We start from the raw sequence: 16242 nt of genomic DNA on the forward strand, positions 1-16242 counted from the left end.
AGGAGTAAATACATAACGCGCTTTTTTTACCTTGGACTAAAAATATAGAGTTAACTGCTAATAGAAAACTAAAACATAACTGCTAAATAAATATTGATAAAAAAAAAAAACATTTTCATAGCACCCAATTCATTGGTTGTCCATGGCAGTTAACAATAAAAATGTTGAAAGATAAAGGAAAACAATGAAAAATGAATGAAAATGGTTTTAACGCGAAAAAATTATAGAGCTTATATATTAAAAAGGTAAGTTAAAATATCTCTAAGAAACATGAAAAGGAAGCTATTTTCGTGAACATGTTAGCTCGGCAAACACTATCTGACAAGGATCTGCCTCCTGTCGAAAGCAACTTGACTAAAATCTAGCAAATTAACACCTGACCTTTGTATTTACATAATTGTCTTTGAATTTTAATATGAGCCGGTTGAAGCCCCCTTATTTATTGCTAAATAAACGGGCAGCTTCGGTTTCGTATTTACTAGGTAGCAAGCGAAACAGTGCTCAAAGAATAGTTTGAATTTTATTGGGTATGCGAAGTTGTCCTCTTTTCCGAAAAAAAGTCACCAGACAGAAAAAAAATATACCCAAAAAAGTGCTACAGGTAGAAGAAGATAGCTGCCGCCGAGCGCTTACTGAAGACATGGAAACATGTATTCTATTAGCGTATTGTCTAAAATTCGGTTTTTAGCGTTTTAACACTGCATTCAAGAAAGTTTACAAAGTTCTATTTTGTAATTTAAAATTAATGGTAAAAGGCAAAACGAACATACCTAAGATGAACCTGGAAACTCTACTGGATGATAGATGCCGTAGCTGCGATCTATGCAATATTTAATTTTAACGCTTAAATGTCATTCATCAAAGAACGGAGGCCTAGCCTTAACACTCAGAGTGACTCCATCAGTGCTAGACTCTTTGTTTAGCTTGGAGCATATTTTTGTTAACTTTCTTTTTAATGAACTATTGTTTTTCTTGTATTTATAGAATATTCATACTGTTTTTTTTTTTACTTGATAATGACGTTCGAGAACGTCAAAACGTTGTGTATTTTTTAACCGTTTAAAAAATTTCTTAAATGTTTTTAAGAAAAGTTTTTTCGCAAATTTTTTATAGCTAAATGTCTTATTTTAATGATACTTGTAAATAGACAAAAAAAAATTAAATTACTATTGGGTTATGAACAATACCATAGGAAGGAACTACAGAGAACTACAATTTGAATGTTTTCGGTTTAATATTTCCGTCATCCACAGATCTACAAGTTTATATTATAATCCAATTTCGTCAAAGCTCGTGTCCGAAATTACTGAATGAGTTGGACTAAACTAAACAGTTAGTTACAAAACGTAAGCATATAATTTTTTTTTTTCTAATTTCCTATTTCTTCAAGAGATCTTTGACTTTTTGACGAATCTGTTTGTTTTTCAACAAACAGATGACGGGGTTTGAGAGTGAATTAAGAAAAGCCAAAGTCTCTGTCCAGCTGTAATGGTTGTAAGTTTTTAAGTCACGACATAATATCTGATGATAGAAAGTTACAAAAAGTACCGGAAAGTTCAAAATTAAATAAAATGCAACGATGAAAGCGATGCTTTTAGCAAGCTTGACTTCCCTTTGCCTCTGAAGATTTGCAGCGGCTTGGAGTTGCACCTGAAGCTGTCGACGATTCCTTCGTACTATGACTACAACGCCGAACTGAGTCGCTCCAGATACAAGGAGACAAATAAGCCAGACAACGAGGTGGGTACCTCTCGCTGCTCGGTTAATTTTAGCCCATTGTAATGCGGCCAACAAAATGTTTATCGTCCATATGCCCAGCATATACTTCAAGACACGACTGTAAGAGAAAAGAGTGTTGTATCTAACATGTAGTCGAACAGCTACGAATCTCTCGTAGCTTACCGCGGCTAAAGTCATGAAAGACACTCCAAAGCAAACGTAGAAGGAAGCGCCATAGACGACCATCACAAAACAAGGAACTGAACGACGCTGGTTTTCCATGAGTCTGTAAGTTATATAACTTGTTTGAGCCGTGAGGCCGACAAAAACATCAGACAGCGCCAAGCAAGCTATTAACAGATTCGAAGGCGTCCGAAGACGGGACGTGCTAAAGATGGCGATGACAACCAAAAGGTTAACTGCGACGGCGAGTGGGGCTGTAATTATGTTGACGATGGCGGTTACCAGGTTCATGGTGTAACGTTGGGAAGCTTGATGGAAGCTTGGATCAGGAAGATGGAAACAGTAAGAGCCATTGATAGAGATGTTGTCATCCATTTGGCGACGCGTGCACCCTTTACTGTCTTTTTCTGATTAAGGAGCAAAAGCTTTCCGCCTTAAAAATGTCGACAGTTATTCACGAGGATACCGTAATAGTTAAACAAGGAAAAAGTGCTAGTAATTTATTCCACTTTTGGAATAAATTTTGGTCATCTGGCTACTTTTGCAGATCGTTGAGAGGTCAGTAAATTTGGATCCTTGGTAACGTTAAAAAGAATGGCGGCATATGCCATACTCAAATTTTGTGTTTATTTAACTAGCGTGAGACTTCGCTCATATATTTACTGAGACATACATGAAATTTTTTTTTTTTTCAGCCGCCTTTTGTTTACGTTGCTGACATTTCTTTGTCTCTATCCAATTCATGGGCTGTTACAGGAAACTTATTTTTTTTTCGGGGAGATAGCTGGTGGGAGTTATTCCCTTATGTAGGTGTGTGCGGGCCCAAAGGGTATGGTTTGTTAGCCGTTTTGGTCAGAAATACGGTATCGATTTTGGCCATTTCGGTCTCAATTAGGGTATGGTTTTTGCACTCTAGTCTTAATTGATTGTGTTTTATTTATAAGAAGCTATCCCACCTAATAAAAGCATATAAACATTGCCTTTAACATTAGTCTGAACCAGGGTATTGATTTAAGGGTCAGGTCTTAATTAGGGTGTCGAATTTTTGGTCAGGTCATAAAAAGAGTAGTGAAAATCTCAGATTTTGGTCATAAGTAGGGGAGGGGTTTTTGGGAAGCAGGTCGCACACCCCCACCCAGTTTTTCCAGTAGTAACACCCCCGGACTTATTCTTATATTGTCTTGTTTCCTTGGACCGTTTCTTACTAAAAAAGAAATTAAACCCTAACTGGGTAACCTTTGAACTTAAATTAATTAAGGAAACTCCTAGGCCAGCTTTAGATCATCGACCGACTGTTTGAACTGTTTCCAATTTGTCTAGCAAGAAATGGATGATAATGAATAAATGTATTAGTTGTCAATGAAACAGTATGAAGCTTTGATGAATCTGTGAGAAAGCCTGCGTTATCTTGCACAGCGTGTTTACCCAGTAGTGTAATAAAAAACATAGCATTGTCTTTTTTTACTTTGTTAATATAAATTAAATTTCGCTTTGGAAAACATATGAAACACGTTCTTAGATATCCTCGAAGCACCCTTTCCTAAGCATTGAAGCTCAAGGTCGATGCACATGTCTTAGCGGTTATGGCGGACAACGCTTCGACGGATTCCCTGGCAAGTGGGCCATCTTGTTACCATCTTCCCGATCCATCGTTCGACAAAGTCTCTGAGCGATACACGATGAATCTTGCCACAGCTATCATAAATATAACGGGCGCCCCTTTTGCCGCTGTTTTCAACGTTTTGATTGTTTATGCCATCGTCTCCCGTCTGCGAACACCGTCAAATCTTCTGATCGCATGTCTGGCGCTATCCGACGTATTCGTCGGTCTTGCAGTTCAACCCGGTTATATCACTTACAGACTCATGGAAAACCACCTTCGTTCAGTTCCCTGCTTTGTGAGGGTTGTGTATGCTAATGCGTTCTATCTTTGTTGTGGAGTGTCCTTTATGACACTCGCAGCCGTCAGCTATGAACGATTCGTAGCAGTCCGGCTTCAAGCAAGGTACAATGATGTATTCTCATCAAAAAGAGTCTTAAAGTACATGGCGGCGATCTGGATTGTGAATATCATATTAACAAGTCTACAATGGGCGGGAATAAACCGAGTATCAAGAGGCATGCATCTGATCGCGTGGTTTATCTGCCTTCTTGTCGCTGGTGCGGCAAACATTGGAATCGTTTTGACTCTGCTTTGGAATCGTCGCCGAATACAGCCCCACCACGTACAGCTACGCGAACAGATCCGTAGGCGAAGAGAAACAAAGCTAACAAGAACCATCGCGTTTATTGTTGGGGTCTACTTGATGTTAAACATGCCCGTTTTGTTTGTCACAATTTATCACCAGATTCTAAGGCAGGATATCAAGACTTATAACCACTACAGTTGAACAGAAACTCTTGCTTTTCTCAACTCGTGTACGAATCCTTTGATCTGCGTTTGGAAGAGCCGACAAATCCGTCAGGCAGTTATCGCGATTCTGGAAGGAATTTTTTGTCGCTAAATGTAAGATCCATAGAAAAGAACACACGAAATTTAATTGCGGGATGTGTCAGAGCGTCCAAAATTGCTGTCCTAAAAGTAGTCCGTGACAATAAGTACCCTCCTAGATCATCATGCGAGAAGCTAAAAAACCAAAATGCTATAAAATATCTTGATGTTATATGCCAAGGTAATTTTATTGTTAGCAAAACATTTAGAACCATCGTGAGTGACTGTGAATATGAATTCATGAGGCTCGAGCCATATGTTTTTTGTTTGTTAGCTTGTTTTGTATATTAGGCGACTTATTTCAACCTGAACAGAATAAAAGTTTGGAAAATATAGGTATGTAATCCAATTGCCGTATTTAACTCAGGAAAAAAAGAGTGAAGGATTTCACAAATATTGCCATGGCAACTTTGTGAATTTTCACTTTTTATAACTACTCATGGCCTATTTTTTATTGATATTATTATTATGATGATGTTTTACTTCTTTACTTGAATCTACACACCCATAGGACTTCTTCGATTTGAACAATTCTTTAGACTTCTTCTCATTAACAAAGGTGCTGTGACCACCAATTTCAAGAACAGCGGGAGAAAGCCGTGCCCGTACAATATTTCATCCGCGGTGCTGTCGTTTCTTCCGTAGATGTTTGCGCAAGTCTTTTGACGTGCCAAGCCACATGTTGTTCTGAAAGTCATATTGTTCTCTTCCGATGATTATCAGCTCAGAAATTAAGATTGTCATCTCCTTTGGCTTAATCTACAGGAGCTTACTAAATTAACACCTGTGTGTTTTGCTCATTTCCAGGCATATAAAAGAACTCCTTTCCCTTAACAGCCTATTCGAAGCCTAAACAAAATTCGTGCTTATATTGGCACTAAACTACAGTTTAACAGAAATTACTAAGACCTCGATCGTAAAGAGTCAGAGCAAAAAAAGCAGGAAGATAGAACATAAGGCTTTGTTAGAGATACTTTCTTCACAGAAGGTAATGGACAGCAACATCTCTGTACACATTCCTCCCGGATCTTGTTTTCATCTTCCTGATCCAATCTTCGATCAAGTTTCACAACGATTCACTACAAACCTGATAACAGCCATTATCAACATCGTGACTGCCCCAATTGCCGTCATAGTCAACGCTTTGGTTGTCACTGCCATATTTGGCACATCTCGTCTACGTACGCCTTCGAATCTACTGATAGCTTGCTTGGCGCTATCTGATGTATTTGTCGGCCTCACCGCCCAGCCAGGTTATATAACCTACAGACTCATGGAAAACCAGCATCGTTCAGTTCCTTGTTTTGTGAGAATCATCTATTGCGCTGCCTTCTACGTTTGCTTTGGAGTGTCTTTCATGACTTTAACTGCTGTGAGCTACGAAAGATTTGTAGCTGTTCGAGTGCGTGTTAGATACAACAATCTTTTCTCTTACAGTCGTGTTCTGAAGTACATGCTAGGCATATGGATCGTGAACGTTTTGCTAGCCGCCTTGCAATGGGCTAAAATTAACCATGTGGCAAGAGGTACCCATCACGTAGTTTGGTTAATTTGCCTTCTTGTTACGAGAATAACTCAAGTGGCTGTGTTGATCATTGTGCGACGAAGTCGTCAACAGGTCCACGGAGACGCAGAAACTGTCGAAAATGTACGGAAGCAAAGAGAAGTTAAAGTTGCATTGCGCATCTCGCTTATAGTGGGGGTTTACTTAATATTGAACTCTCCTGTGCTGTTTGTGACATTTTACCATCAGACGATGGGATATAACTTGAAAACTTATAACTACTATAGTTGGGCAGAAACATTTGCTTTTTTCAATTCGTCTTCGAACCCTGTAATCCTTTTTTGGAAGAATCAACAGGTTCGTCAAAGAATAAAGGATATCTTAAAGAACGTAGTGTGCTGGTGATAGTTAAAGTGCATTGTGCCAGGTTTTTTCAGAGACATGGAACAGTGAAGTGATTTTAATTCTTCAGAGCTGTTTTTCGATCATTGTAAAATTTAATAATTAATCTTCTGAGGAAGGACACCGCGGAAATACGTTTTTGGGGCGCGATACAGTATTTTGCTGGTCAGCGGTACACCTTAACAAAACTACAAAATGCCTGCAACTTTTACATGGTTTTCGCAGCGAGTCTTGTCGACAGTCAAAAAGATACAAAACTTAGAGCGCACACTGTAAACTTAGCTTTTAAACTCCGCTCATTTGTTGGATAGTTCTCAGTTAATATTATATATTATGCCAAAGCCAAACTGAACTTGCACACGGTGTGAAATTGTTGTTGTTTCGTGAGAGTTCATGCTCGAAAGCGGCGAGCCAGTGGCAATTTACGTTACGATGTGCGCTAAGGCTAAAACTAGGCAGCTTTTGTGTTGCTGTAGCGGTGTTCTGAGGACATCAACTTCTCAAGTTTGTTGAATTGATGAGCTGTGACCACCAATTTCAAGAACAGCGGGAGAAAGCCGTGCCCGTACAATATTTCATCCGCGGTGCTGTCGTTTCTTCCGTAGATGTTTGCGCAAGTCTTTTGACTTGCCAAGCCACATGTTGTTCTGAAAGTCATATTGTTCTCTTCCGATGATTATCAGCTCAGAAATTAAGATTGTCATCTCCTTTGGCTTAATCTACACAAGCTTACTAAATTAACACCTGTGTGGTTTGCTAATTTCCAGGCATATAAAAGAACGCCTTTCCCTTAACAGCCTATTCGAAGCCTAAACAAAATTCGTGCTTATATTGGCACTAAACTACAGTTTAACAGAAATTACTAAGATCTCGATCATAAAGAGTCAGAGCAAAAAAAACAGGAAGATAGAACATAAAGCTTTGGTAGAGACACTTTCTTCACAGAAGGTAATGGACAGCAACATCTCTGTACACATTCCTCCCGGATCTTGTTTTCATCTTCCTGATCCAATCTTCGATCAAGTTTCACAACGATTCACTACAAACCTGATAACAGCCATTATCAACATCGTGACTGCCCCAATTGCCGTCATAGTCAACGCTTTGGTTGTCACTGCCATATTTGGCACATCTCGTCTACGTACGCCTTCGAATCTACTGATAGCTTGCTTGGCGCTATCTGATGTATTTGTCGGCCTCACCGCCCAGCCAGGTTATATAACCTACAGACTCATGGAAAACCAGCATCGTTCAGTTCCTTGTTTTGTGAGAATCATCTATTGCGCTGCCTTCTACGTTTGCTTTGGAGTGTCTTTCATGACTTTAACTGCTGTGAGCTACGAAAGATTTGTAGCTGTTCGAGTGCGTGTTAGATACAACAATCTTTTCTCTTACAGTCGTGTTCTGAAGTACATGCTAGGCATATGGATCGTGAACGTTTTGCTGGCCGCCTTGCAATGGGCTAAAATTAACCACGTGGCAAGAGGTACCCATCACGTAGTTTGGTTAGTTTGCCTTCTTGTTACGGGAATAACTCAAGTGGCTGTGTTGATCATTGTGCGACGAAGTCGTCAACAGGTCCACGGAGACGCAGAAACTGTCGAAAATGTACGGAAGCAAAGAGAAGTTAAAGTTGCATTGCGCATCTCGCTTATAGTGGGGGTTTACTTAATATTGAACTCTCCTGTGCTGTTTGTGACATTTTACCATCAGACGATGGGATATAACTTGAAAACTTATAACTACTATAGTTGGGCAGAAACATTTGCTTTTTTCAATTCGTCTTCGAACCCTGTAATCCTTTTTTGGAAGAATCAACAGGTTCGTCAAAGAATAAAGGATATCTTAAAGAACGTAGTGTGCTGGTGATAGTTAAAGTGCATTGTGCCAGGTTTTTTCAGAGACATGGAACAGTGAAGTGATTTTAATTCTTCAGAGCTGTTTTTCGATCATTGTAAAATTTAATAATTAATCTTCTGAGGAAGGACACCGCGGAAATACGTTTTTGGGGCGCGATACAGTATTTTGCTGGTCAGCGGTACACCTTAACAAAACTACAAAATGCCTGCAACTTTTACATGGTTTTCGCAGCGAGTCTTGTCGACAGTCAAAAAGATACAAAACTTAGAGCGCACACTGTAAACTTAGCTTTTAAACTCCGCTCATTTGTTGGATAGTTCTCAGTTAATATTATATATTATGCCAAAGCCAAACTGAACTTACACACGGTGTGAAATTGTTGTTGTTTCGTGAGAGTTCATGCTCGAAAGCGGCGAGCCAGTGGCAATTTACGTTACGATGTGCGCTAAGGCTAAAACTAGGCAGCTTTTGTGTTGCTGTAGCGGTGTTCTGAGGACATCAACTTCTCAAGTTTGTTGAATTGATGAGCTGTAACCACCAATTTCAAGAACAGCGGGAGAAAGCCGTGCCCGTATAATATTTCATCCGCGGTGCTGTCGTTTCTTCCGTAGATGTTTGCGCAAGTCTTTTGACTTGCCAAGCCACATGTTGTTCTGAAAGTCATATTGTTCTCTTCCGATAATTATCAGCTCAGAAATTAAGATTGTCATCTCCTTTGGCTTAATCTACACGAGCTTACTAAATTAACACCTGTGTGGTTTGCTAATTTCCAGGCATATAAAAGAACTCCTTTCCCTTAACAGCCTGAGCCTATTCGAAGCGTAAACAAAATTCGTGCTTATATTGGCGCTAAACTACAGTTTAACAGAAATTACTAAGACCTCGATCATAAAGAGTCAGAGCAAAAAAAACAGGAAGATAGAACATAAGGGGATTAACTCATACCCGCGTTTTAATTTGTCAATAAAGGTGAATGTGCCTGGTAAAATGTCGAGAAGTTGTTTTTCAATACATAGAATATTAGAGTTTAAAGAGAGATTTTGCGGCCTCACAGCTGTTTTCAGCCTTTCTGATGTAAATTAACTGAAGTAATTATGTTCCCACTGTGTTTTCCTTTTAAAATGACGAATGCTTTAATCAAAATGTGACTTTTGTTGATGTTGTAAACTGATGTAAATAAAGAAAGTCAATGTGAATGGAACATAACTCTGGTGGGATAAATATTTCTTTAATATTCGTCTTGTTCTCCTCCAGCTATTAAATATAACTATTTGCCTTTTAATTTACAACGATTGAATATTTTCCTTCATCTGCACATATTGTGAAAATAAACAACGGCCGTCGCCACCATATTTTTGTTCTTAATCTCATTACTAATTTATGAAGATTAAACAAAGGATCGAAATCAAGACCGTGAGGGTTTTTGGATATTTGATCTTAGTTACCATAGATTTTTAAGATTTTATTTCTCCCTTTTCTCCTCCGTTTTTGTTTCGATTGAGAAGACATATCAAACACTCAAGACAGTGTTTGACCACATTTCCAAACACCTCAATGGTCGTTAAAAATACTCCGCTGCGCGAAGAGTTTTTGCCTCTCTTTTTGGTATTTGAAAATGTAGTTAAACACGGTCTTTCGTGTTTGATATATTTCTTGACTTGAAGTTGTTATTATGTGGCACCGGTGTGTGAATAAAACAGATATTTTGAATCTTGATCTCGCGGATCTTAGTCGACTCTTTTCAGTGTAAACTGCAGTAGAAACACCACAGGAAACTGTGGTTGTAATCTAAATAAGAAAGAGGAATGGCATGCGCTTGAAGAGTGTCGTTAAATCGGGGCTATAACAAAACTCTCCAGCTTTGGCTAATCTTGGCGCTTTCAATTTTCCCAGAATTGGCTTAAGAGCAGCTGAGCTATCCATTAACAAAATGTCCAATAGTTAGGTCAGTAACAATGATCATTAGACTTAAATATCGTGTACTTGAATTAATTGCATTGCGCTCTTTAAATGTCTTCTTGTCGAACATGCAAACTCTCTGAATTCTTAGTGGTTACAAACTTGGCCTATGGTGGATGTTCGTCCGTTGTTCTATCTATAGTACAATTATCGAACAGCAGATAACAAGACTTCACTGATCGCTTATTTGCCCCTACCTATCTAGGCCTCCTTTTTCGTTTTTGCCATAATATTTTCCTAGATACTTTCTTCAAATGGCTTCCCGTTTAAGCTAAAGTGTCGAACAGAAAGTTGAATCGCGGTGTCGTGTCTGTTCAGGAATGTCTGTTAAAGAGTGATTCGATTTTTAGCAAAACTCAAAATCTGAAGTAGCTAAGACTGTTCTTAAAATTCCATGTGGTTGCTAGGTCTCCCCATTCCATAAAAAAGTATGCCTCCAGTACTCGATAGAAACTCGCAGCTATGGCACTTTCAGTATATAGCCTTTACATGAAAATTTCTTGTTATTTTTCGTTAGTTTCCAGACTAGATCTGGAATCCGAGTCTGCGGAGAGCTGGTAAAGAATCCTACCAAGGCCTAGAAGCAAATAAGCTTCTAGCTTTCAGAAGCGCATAGCTTTCAGAAGCATGAACGTTTATGCAATGAACCGCTGATTAATATTTTGTGACACAGTTCGTACCATGCGGACGGTAACACATTTCAGGATATACCTAATGTTCTACATGACTCGTGTCACTTCAAAGGCACTACTCTTTAATATTTTCGTCCCTGCATTGTTGTTTTAAATGCATGTGTTTGAATGAATAAAAACTGTAAATTAAATACCAGCCTTTCCTAGATAAAAAAGCAAACAAATAGCACACAATCGACTCCTGTGACCGTTTTATTTACACAAGGGAACTTGTGTAAATAAAACGGTCTAGGTTAATAAGACCTCCGACTAAAAAATTAGTCTATGAGTTCTGAAGATGTATGAAAAAACAGAAACCCAAAATGTAACCCGAACGAAAAACGGAGGAGTTCTCAATCCCCGTCAAATTGGCTTGAAAAATTTGTTATTCTACCAAAACAGCGTTAAAAGGAAAACCTATTTGAAAGTCCTCTATTGTTTCTATCTTCCAACAAACGTCACCATATCAGCTGACATATATAAGCTATTTGAAAACCATTTATGACTGTAAGGCAATGGTTTTTATTAAACGTTAAATGAACGCAGTCTAAGCTATCAACTGCGCAAAAGGCGCTCTTTACATTCAGTATTAACTCTCATGCGTCACCCTCGTTATTATAACAGAGTCGAAACAGAGAATTTGGGGATTCAACTCAATTGCCCCGCTTCACTCCAGGATCTTTTATGTCAACTACGACCAAAATAATTATCCTCAAGAAACAGGTGTGAGTAGAGATGTTGTTTTCGCTTACAGGCAGACCTTCAAGCTAGGGCCCAGTAGCATGATGGGTGTTTGCCTAAAATATTGTTTACTGCAGTGATCAATAGCCATAAAAAGAACTGGTTTCCAGTAAACCCTTTTGATAACAATATTCAAATTCGAAGAAAAACAACAAAGATTCCGGTGTTGTTTGGGTCGCGTTGACCGAACTTTAATCCCGAATTTTTGCAAAAAATAAAAATAAGAAGCCATAGCCCGTACTGTGAGCGCTTGTCACTACTGTGTTCCGTGTGCAGTTGTAAGAGGCGCGTAAATTCATTGCGACGTTTGTTTTTGTTTTTTGTCTCTTTCCTGCAAATTCATTTGTGTACTAGGGTTATCAAACGCTGGCGATCGATTTTTATTTTCTTAAGCAAAACTTTGAAAGAACATCACCACTGCCATGTGGCAATTTAAGAGCACCGAAACACCCCAAGGGCGGGATGTACTGCCCTATATGAATTATAAAGGTATGTGCAGGGGGTATGGTTTTTGAGCTATTCTTTAACATTTTAGTCTTCAATGGCGGCATTTTACCCTTTTTAGAGTACAATCCCAAGGTTATTAAATTAATGTCGTTTCTAGTTGATGAAAGTTGATTTTTCTGTCGACTATCTCCTGTCAAAATGAAATTTAGGCTGTCATGGAACCCGGCCCTAGTAATCCAAACATGCTTGTGGCCAATAGTATTTTCACAGCTCCGTTTAATTTACCTAATTAAATAAGTAGAGACTAAGAAATTTTAAGGATATTAACATTTATTTGAAGACTTTATTCTAAGAGCAGGTGTAAGAAACCTTTTAACCCAGCAAGCCAGCTTTACGATTACAGAAGACTGTGCTGTTTCAAAATGATCTGAAAACAACCTCTTTACCTAGAAATGTTCCGAAACACCATTTTCTTCCAAAATAATCTTTTGCGCCTAGGTTTTAAAGGCCACTACCAGTAGAAAAAACACTACTGAGTGTTGAATCTTAGGTCTTCCTTCCTCTTCTGCATGTCTTGTTTGTCATTTCGCGTCTCTTTTTCCGCCGCAGTTGACTGTTGCGTCTTTGCGCATACCATATTGCAGACGTCAGTCTGATCGGGAAAGATACGCTTGTAGACTTGAGACAATTTGAAACTGCAAAACGCTCATTACTCAAAGCTTTTAAAAGTTGACACCTGTCTATTCTGGTTTAACAGGCACATAGACAATCGCCTTTCTTTTAAAAGATTAATTCAGTACAACAAATAATAGAACTGGTAGGACTGAACATCGGCGTAAAAGAAATTACGTAGCCTTTGACCGCCAAGAAACACAAAATAGTACAAAGTATAATGTTAGAAAAATAGGTTCAATATTATCAGGAATAATTGCATTCACTGGAGAAGGGCTGAGACGTTTTATTCAAAGCTCGAAATGGACACCAACATCTCTGCCGAAGTTCCTCTCTGTTACCATCTTCCCGATCCAACCTTCCATCAAGCCTCCCAGCGTTACACCATGAACCTGGTAACCGCCATCATCAACATCGTGACAGCCCCATTCGCTGTTATAGTCAACGCTTTGGTTGTCACCGCCATCTTCAGTTGCAATCGTCTACGAACTCCTTTGAATCTTTTTATAGCGTGTTTGGCGCTGTCTGATGTTTTTGTCGGCCTTACGGCTCAACCAGGTTATATAACCTACAGACTTATGGAAAACCAGCGTCGTTCAGTTCCTTGTTTTGTGAGAATCGTCTATTGCGCTGCCTTCTACGTTTGCTTCGGAGTGTCTTTCATGACGTTATGTGCTGTAAGCTACGAAAGATTCGTGGCGGTTCGATTACGTGTTAGATACAATACGTTCTACTCTTCGAAGCGTGTTGTGAAGTATATGCTGGGCATATGGACTCTGAACATTTTGCTTGCCGCGCTGCAATGGGCTAAAATCAACCAAGCAGCGAGAGGTACCCATCTCATTCTTTGGCTTATCCTTCTTCTTGTCTGTGGAGCAACTCAAATTTGCATTTTAGTGATTGTCCGACGGAATCGTCGCCAGCTTCAAGCGCAACTTCCAGCCGCTGAAAATCAACAGAGACAAAGAGAAGTTAAGCTTGCAAAGAGTCTCTCTGTAATCGTTGGAGTATATTTGATTTCGAACTTTCCGGTGCTGTTTGTGACAATTTATCATCAGATCCTGAGACTTGATTTGCAAACCTACAACCACTACAGCTGGACAGCTATGTATACAGCTATGTATACAGCTATGTATACAGCTATGTATACAGCTTGAGACTTAACATATCTTACAAAAAGTCGAACTGAAAAGCGGGTGCAGGGGATACACGAGTGCCACTAATCATTTTATGGCGATCGGGTCGAAGCCGTGATATGTGTTTCACTCCACGAATAATTCAGATGCAAACAAGGCGATGAACAGTGGAGAATATGCGTTACTCGAGGGGTGAGAATGCACCGCGCAATTAATATCTTCCTAGAAATCCGGTGCCGTGAAACTCAAATTGAAATATATCTAGATCCATTTGGTGTTCAACTTTAAATTCATTATATCCTGCTCGCAGAAAACCAGTTAGGATCAAGAACACAATTCCAGCGGCAGATACGTAAACTTTTTCAACTACAAAAATTGAGATTTGTGTTTTAAGCCTGTTTGGGTTAGTCGTTCGTCCAGTAAGCGACCGGACGACGAGAGCGCTTTCAAGGAGGATATTGTTTTTTAAAGTAGAGGGGAGGGGGGTGGGGGATACACATATCACTGGTCGCCATTTTGGAGGGGATACACATATCACTAGTGATATGTGTGCGGGGATACACATATCACGGGGATACACATATCACTGTGACACCGGTGCTGTTTGTGACAATTTATCATCAGATCCTGAGACTTGATTTGCAAACCTACAACCACTACAGCTGGACAGAGACTTTGGCTTTTCTTAATTCACTCTCAAACCCCGTCATCTGTTTGTTGAAAAACAGACAGATTCGCCAAAAAGTCAAAGATTTCGTGAAGAAATAAGTAATTACAACAATAACTTGCTCGTGTTTTGCATTTTTAACCACTATCCAGCTGAACAGTCGCTTAAGCTTTTCTTAATTCATGTTCAACCATTTCAGCCTTTGTCGGAAGAATCGGCAAGTTCGCCAAAGAGTAATAGATATTTTAGAGAAAATAGCGAACTGGTGAAGATGTAAGCGCATGGCGCCTCTAGAATTGTTTATTTCCTTTTTCTTTTCAAAATTAAAATAAAAGACATTCATAGAACATTTGAGAAATATAGGAGATAACTAATGTAAACTTCCAGTGGCGATGAAGGTGTGCTGTGCAAAGTTCTTAAAGGTGAATTACCTGTATTTATACTTTTTTAAACTGAGGGCGCAAGAATTGTAAATTAACCGAAGCTGTAGTTACGATGTGCCTAGATTTTTTAAGACATGGAATACGAAGGTATTTACTTCAGTGAAGCTGTTATGTTCTTCATTTTTTTTTTTTTTTTTGTAAGTTAAAAAATTATAAGTAAGCTGTTGCTGTAGAACTGTGCAAAACTGTTTTGATAACCAACCGGAAAATTTGGATAGGAAATAAACGTAAATGGAGGCATTGACATTTGCATTTCACTCTCTTTGAAGTCCAATTCCAAGGTTATTAAATCAATTTTCGTTTCCAGTTGATGCAAGTTGATTTTTCGGTCGACTCTCTCCTGTCAAATTGAAAATGAAATTTAAGCAGTCATGGGGCTTGGTGCTTAGTAATCCAAACATACTTGTGGCCAACAGTATTTTAACAGCCTAATTAAGTAAATAGAGGCTAGGAAATGTTAAGGATATTACTTTCCACACCCTTAGAACTTAGTTAGAGCTCATTTCTCATTAAGAGCAGGTGTAAGAAACCTTTTAACCCAGCAAGTCATGCAGCCTTACGATTACAGAAGATTTTGATGTTTCAAAATGATCTGGAAAACAACCTCTTACCGAGAAATGTTCCGAAACACCGTACGTTTTATTCCAAAAAATCTTTTGCGCCCAGGTTTTAAAAGCCACTACCATGGCCAGTAGAAAAAACAACACTGAACGTTGAATCCTTAGGTCCTATTTCCTCTTCTGTCCTGTTTGTTGTCTTTTCCTTCGTTCCCCCCCCCCTCCCCCCCCCCCCCCCCCCGCACAGTTGACTGTTGGCTAAATCATTTTCAACCATTTCATCCTTTGTCGGAAGAATCGGCAAGTTCGCCAAAGAGTAATAGATCTTTTAAAGAAAGTGGCGACCTGGTGAAGGTGAAAGCGTATGGCGTCTATTGTTTATTTTCTTTCGTGTTGTGATAAGTTTTTAAAGGTGAATTAAATTCTTGTACGTTTAAACTGAAGGCCCAAGAATTTAAAATTAACTGAAGCTGTAGGTAAAATATGCCTAGAATTTTGACGACATGGAACATAAGGATATTTGGTTCAGTGAAGCTGTTATGTTTTCAATTTTTTGTAGGTTAAAAATTACAAGTAAGCTGTTGTGGTGGAACCATAGTTAATATATGGCACTGGTTATGAAGCCTGGCAAATATCAAAGGAGTAAACAAAGATGCCAAGATTTATGCTGGAAGGTCCACGACCGTGTACAATCATTTGTTTTGCGCTCATACACTATGCATGAATTACGTAACCAAAACGTTTCTATTGGTTAGTTCCTTAGTACGGAGTAAACAACTATTGTGTTTTG

At 39.0% G+C, this 16242-nt stretch overlaps 5 protein-coding genes across 5 annotated transcripts; 4 read left to right on the forward strand and 1 right to left on the reverse strand.

Moving 5' to 3' along the window:
* Positions 1-1210: 1210 nt before the first annotated feature.
* LOC149113872 (adenosine receptor A2b-like) lies at positions 1211-2447 on the reverse strand. The gene has a single exon (XM_089287696.1). The coding sequence runs from the start codon at positions 2275-2277 to the stop codon at positions 1378-1380; it is 900 nt and encodes a 299-aa protein (XP_089143822.1). The 5' UTR covers positions 2278-2447; the 3' UTR covers positions 1211-1377.
* A 940-nt stretch (positions 2448-3387) lies between these two features.
* On the forward strand, positions 3388-4714 carry LOC149113873 (putative G protein-coupled receptor No9). Its single transcript, XM_089287697.1, has one exon. It carries the CDS (start codon positions 3486-3488, stop codon positions 4290-4292), a length of 807 nt encoding a protein of 268 aa, XP_089143823.1. The 5' UTR covers positions 3388-3485; the 3' UTR covers positions 4293-4714.
* Positions 4715-5384: 670 nt separating this feature from the next.
* LOC149113874 (melanocyte-stimulating hormone receptor-like) lies at positions 5385-6651 on the forward strand. Its single transcript, XM_089286512.1, has one exon. It carries the CDS (start codon positions 5385-5387, stop codon positions 6300-6302), a length of 918 nt encoding a protein of 305 aa, XP_089142638.1. The 3' UTR covers positions 6303-6651.
* A 192-nt stretch (positions 6652-6843) lies between these two features.
* On the forward strand, positions 6844-8517 carry LOC149113875 (melanocyte-stimulating hormone receptor-like). Its single transcript, XM_089286511.1, has one exon. The coding sequence runs from the start codon at positions 7251-7253 to the stop codon at positions 8166-8168; it is 918 nt and encodes a 305-aa protein (XP_089142637.1). The 5' UTR covers positions 6844-7250; the 3' UTR covers positions 8169-8517.
* Positions 8518-12778: 4261 nt separating this feature from the next.
* LOC149113876 (adenosine receptor A2a-like) lies at positions 12779-15804 on the forward strand. Its single transcript, XM_089286514.1, has 3 exons — positions 12779-13757; positions 14448-14489; positions 15729-15804. Exons 1-3 carry the CDS (start codon positions 12952-12954, stop codon positions 15802-15804), a joined length of 924 nt encoding a protein of 307 aa, XP_089142640.1. The 5' UTR covers positions 12779-12951.
* The last annotated feature ends 438 nt before the right edge of the window (positions 15805-16242 follow it).

Source organism: Orbicella faveolata, unplaced genomic scaffold (genome assembly GCF_042242905.1).
Source record: "Orbicella faveolata isolate gen_17 unplaced genomic scaffold, um_ofav_v1 contig_14, whole genome shotgun sequence".
NCBI lineage: Eukaryota > Metazoa > Cnidaria > Anthozoa > Scleractinia > Merulinidae > Orbicella > Orbicella faveolata.

Bases quoted from the DNA above. Each gene is read 5' to 3' on its own strand.
- LOC149113876 (XM_089286514.1), top strand. From the start codon at position 12,952: ATGGACACCAACATCTCTGCCGAAGTTCCTCTCTGTTACCATCTTCCC. The intron at 13,758-14,447 runs GTATACAGCTAT...CAACCACTACAG, and splicing joins CACTACAGCTGGACAGCTAT to CTGGACAGAGACTTTGGCTT. The intron at 14,490-15,728 runs CGTCATCTGTTT...CATTTTCAACCA, and splicing joins CTTAATTCACTCTCAAACCC to TTTCATCCTTTGTCGGAAGA.
- LOC149113874 (XM_089286512.1), top strand. From the start codon at position 5,385: ATGGACAGCAACATCTCTGTACACATTCCTCCCGGATCTTGTTTTCAT.
- LOC149113875 (XM_089286511.1), top strand. From the start codon at position 7,251: ATGGACAGCAACATCTCTGTACACATTCCTCCCGGATCTTGTTTTCAT.
- LOC149113873 (XM_089287697.1), top strand. From the start codon at position 3,486: ATGGCGGACAACGCTTCGACGGATTCCCTGGCAAGTGGGCCATCTTGT.
- LOC149113872 (XM_089287696.1), bottom strand. From the start codon at position 2,277: ATGGATGACAACATCTCTATCAATGGCTCTTACTGTTTCCATCTTCCT.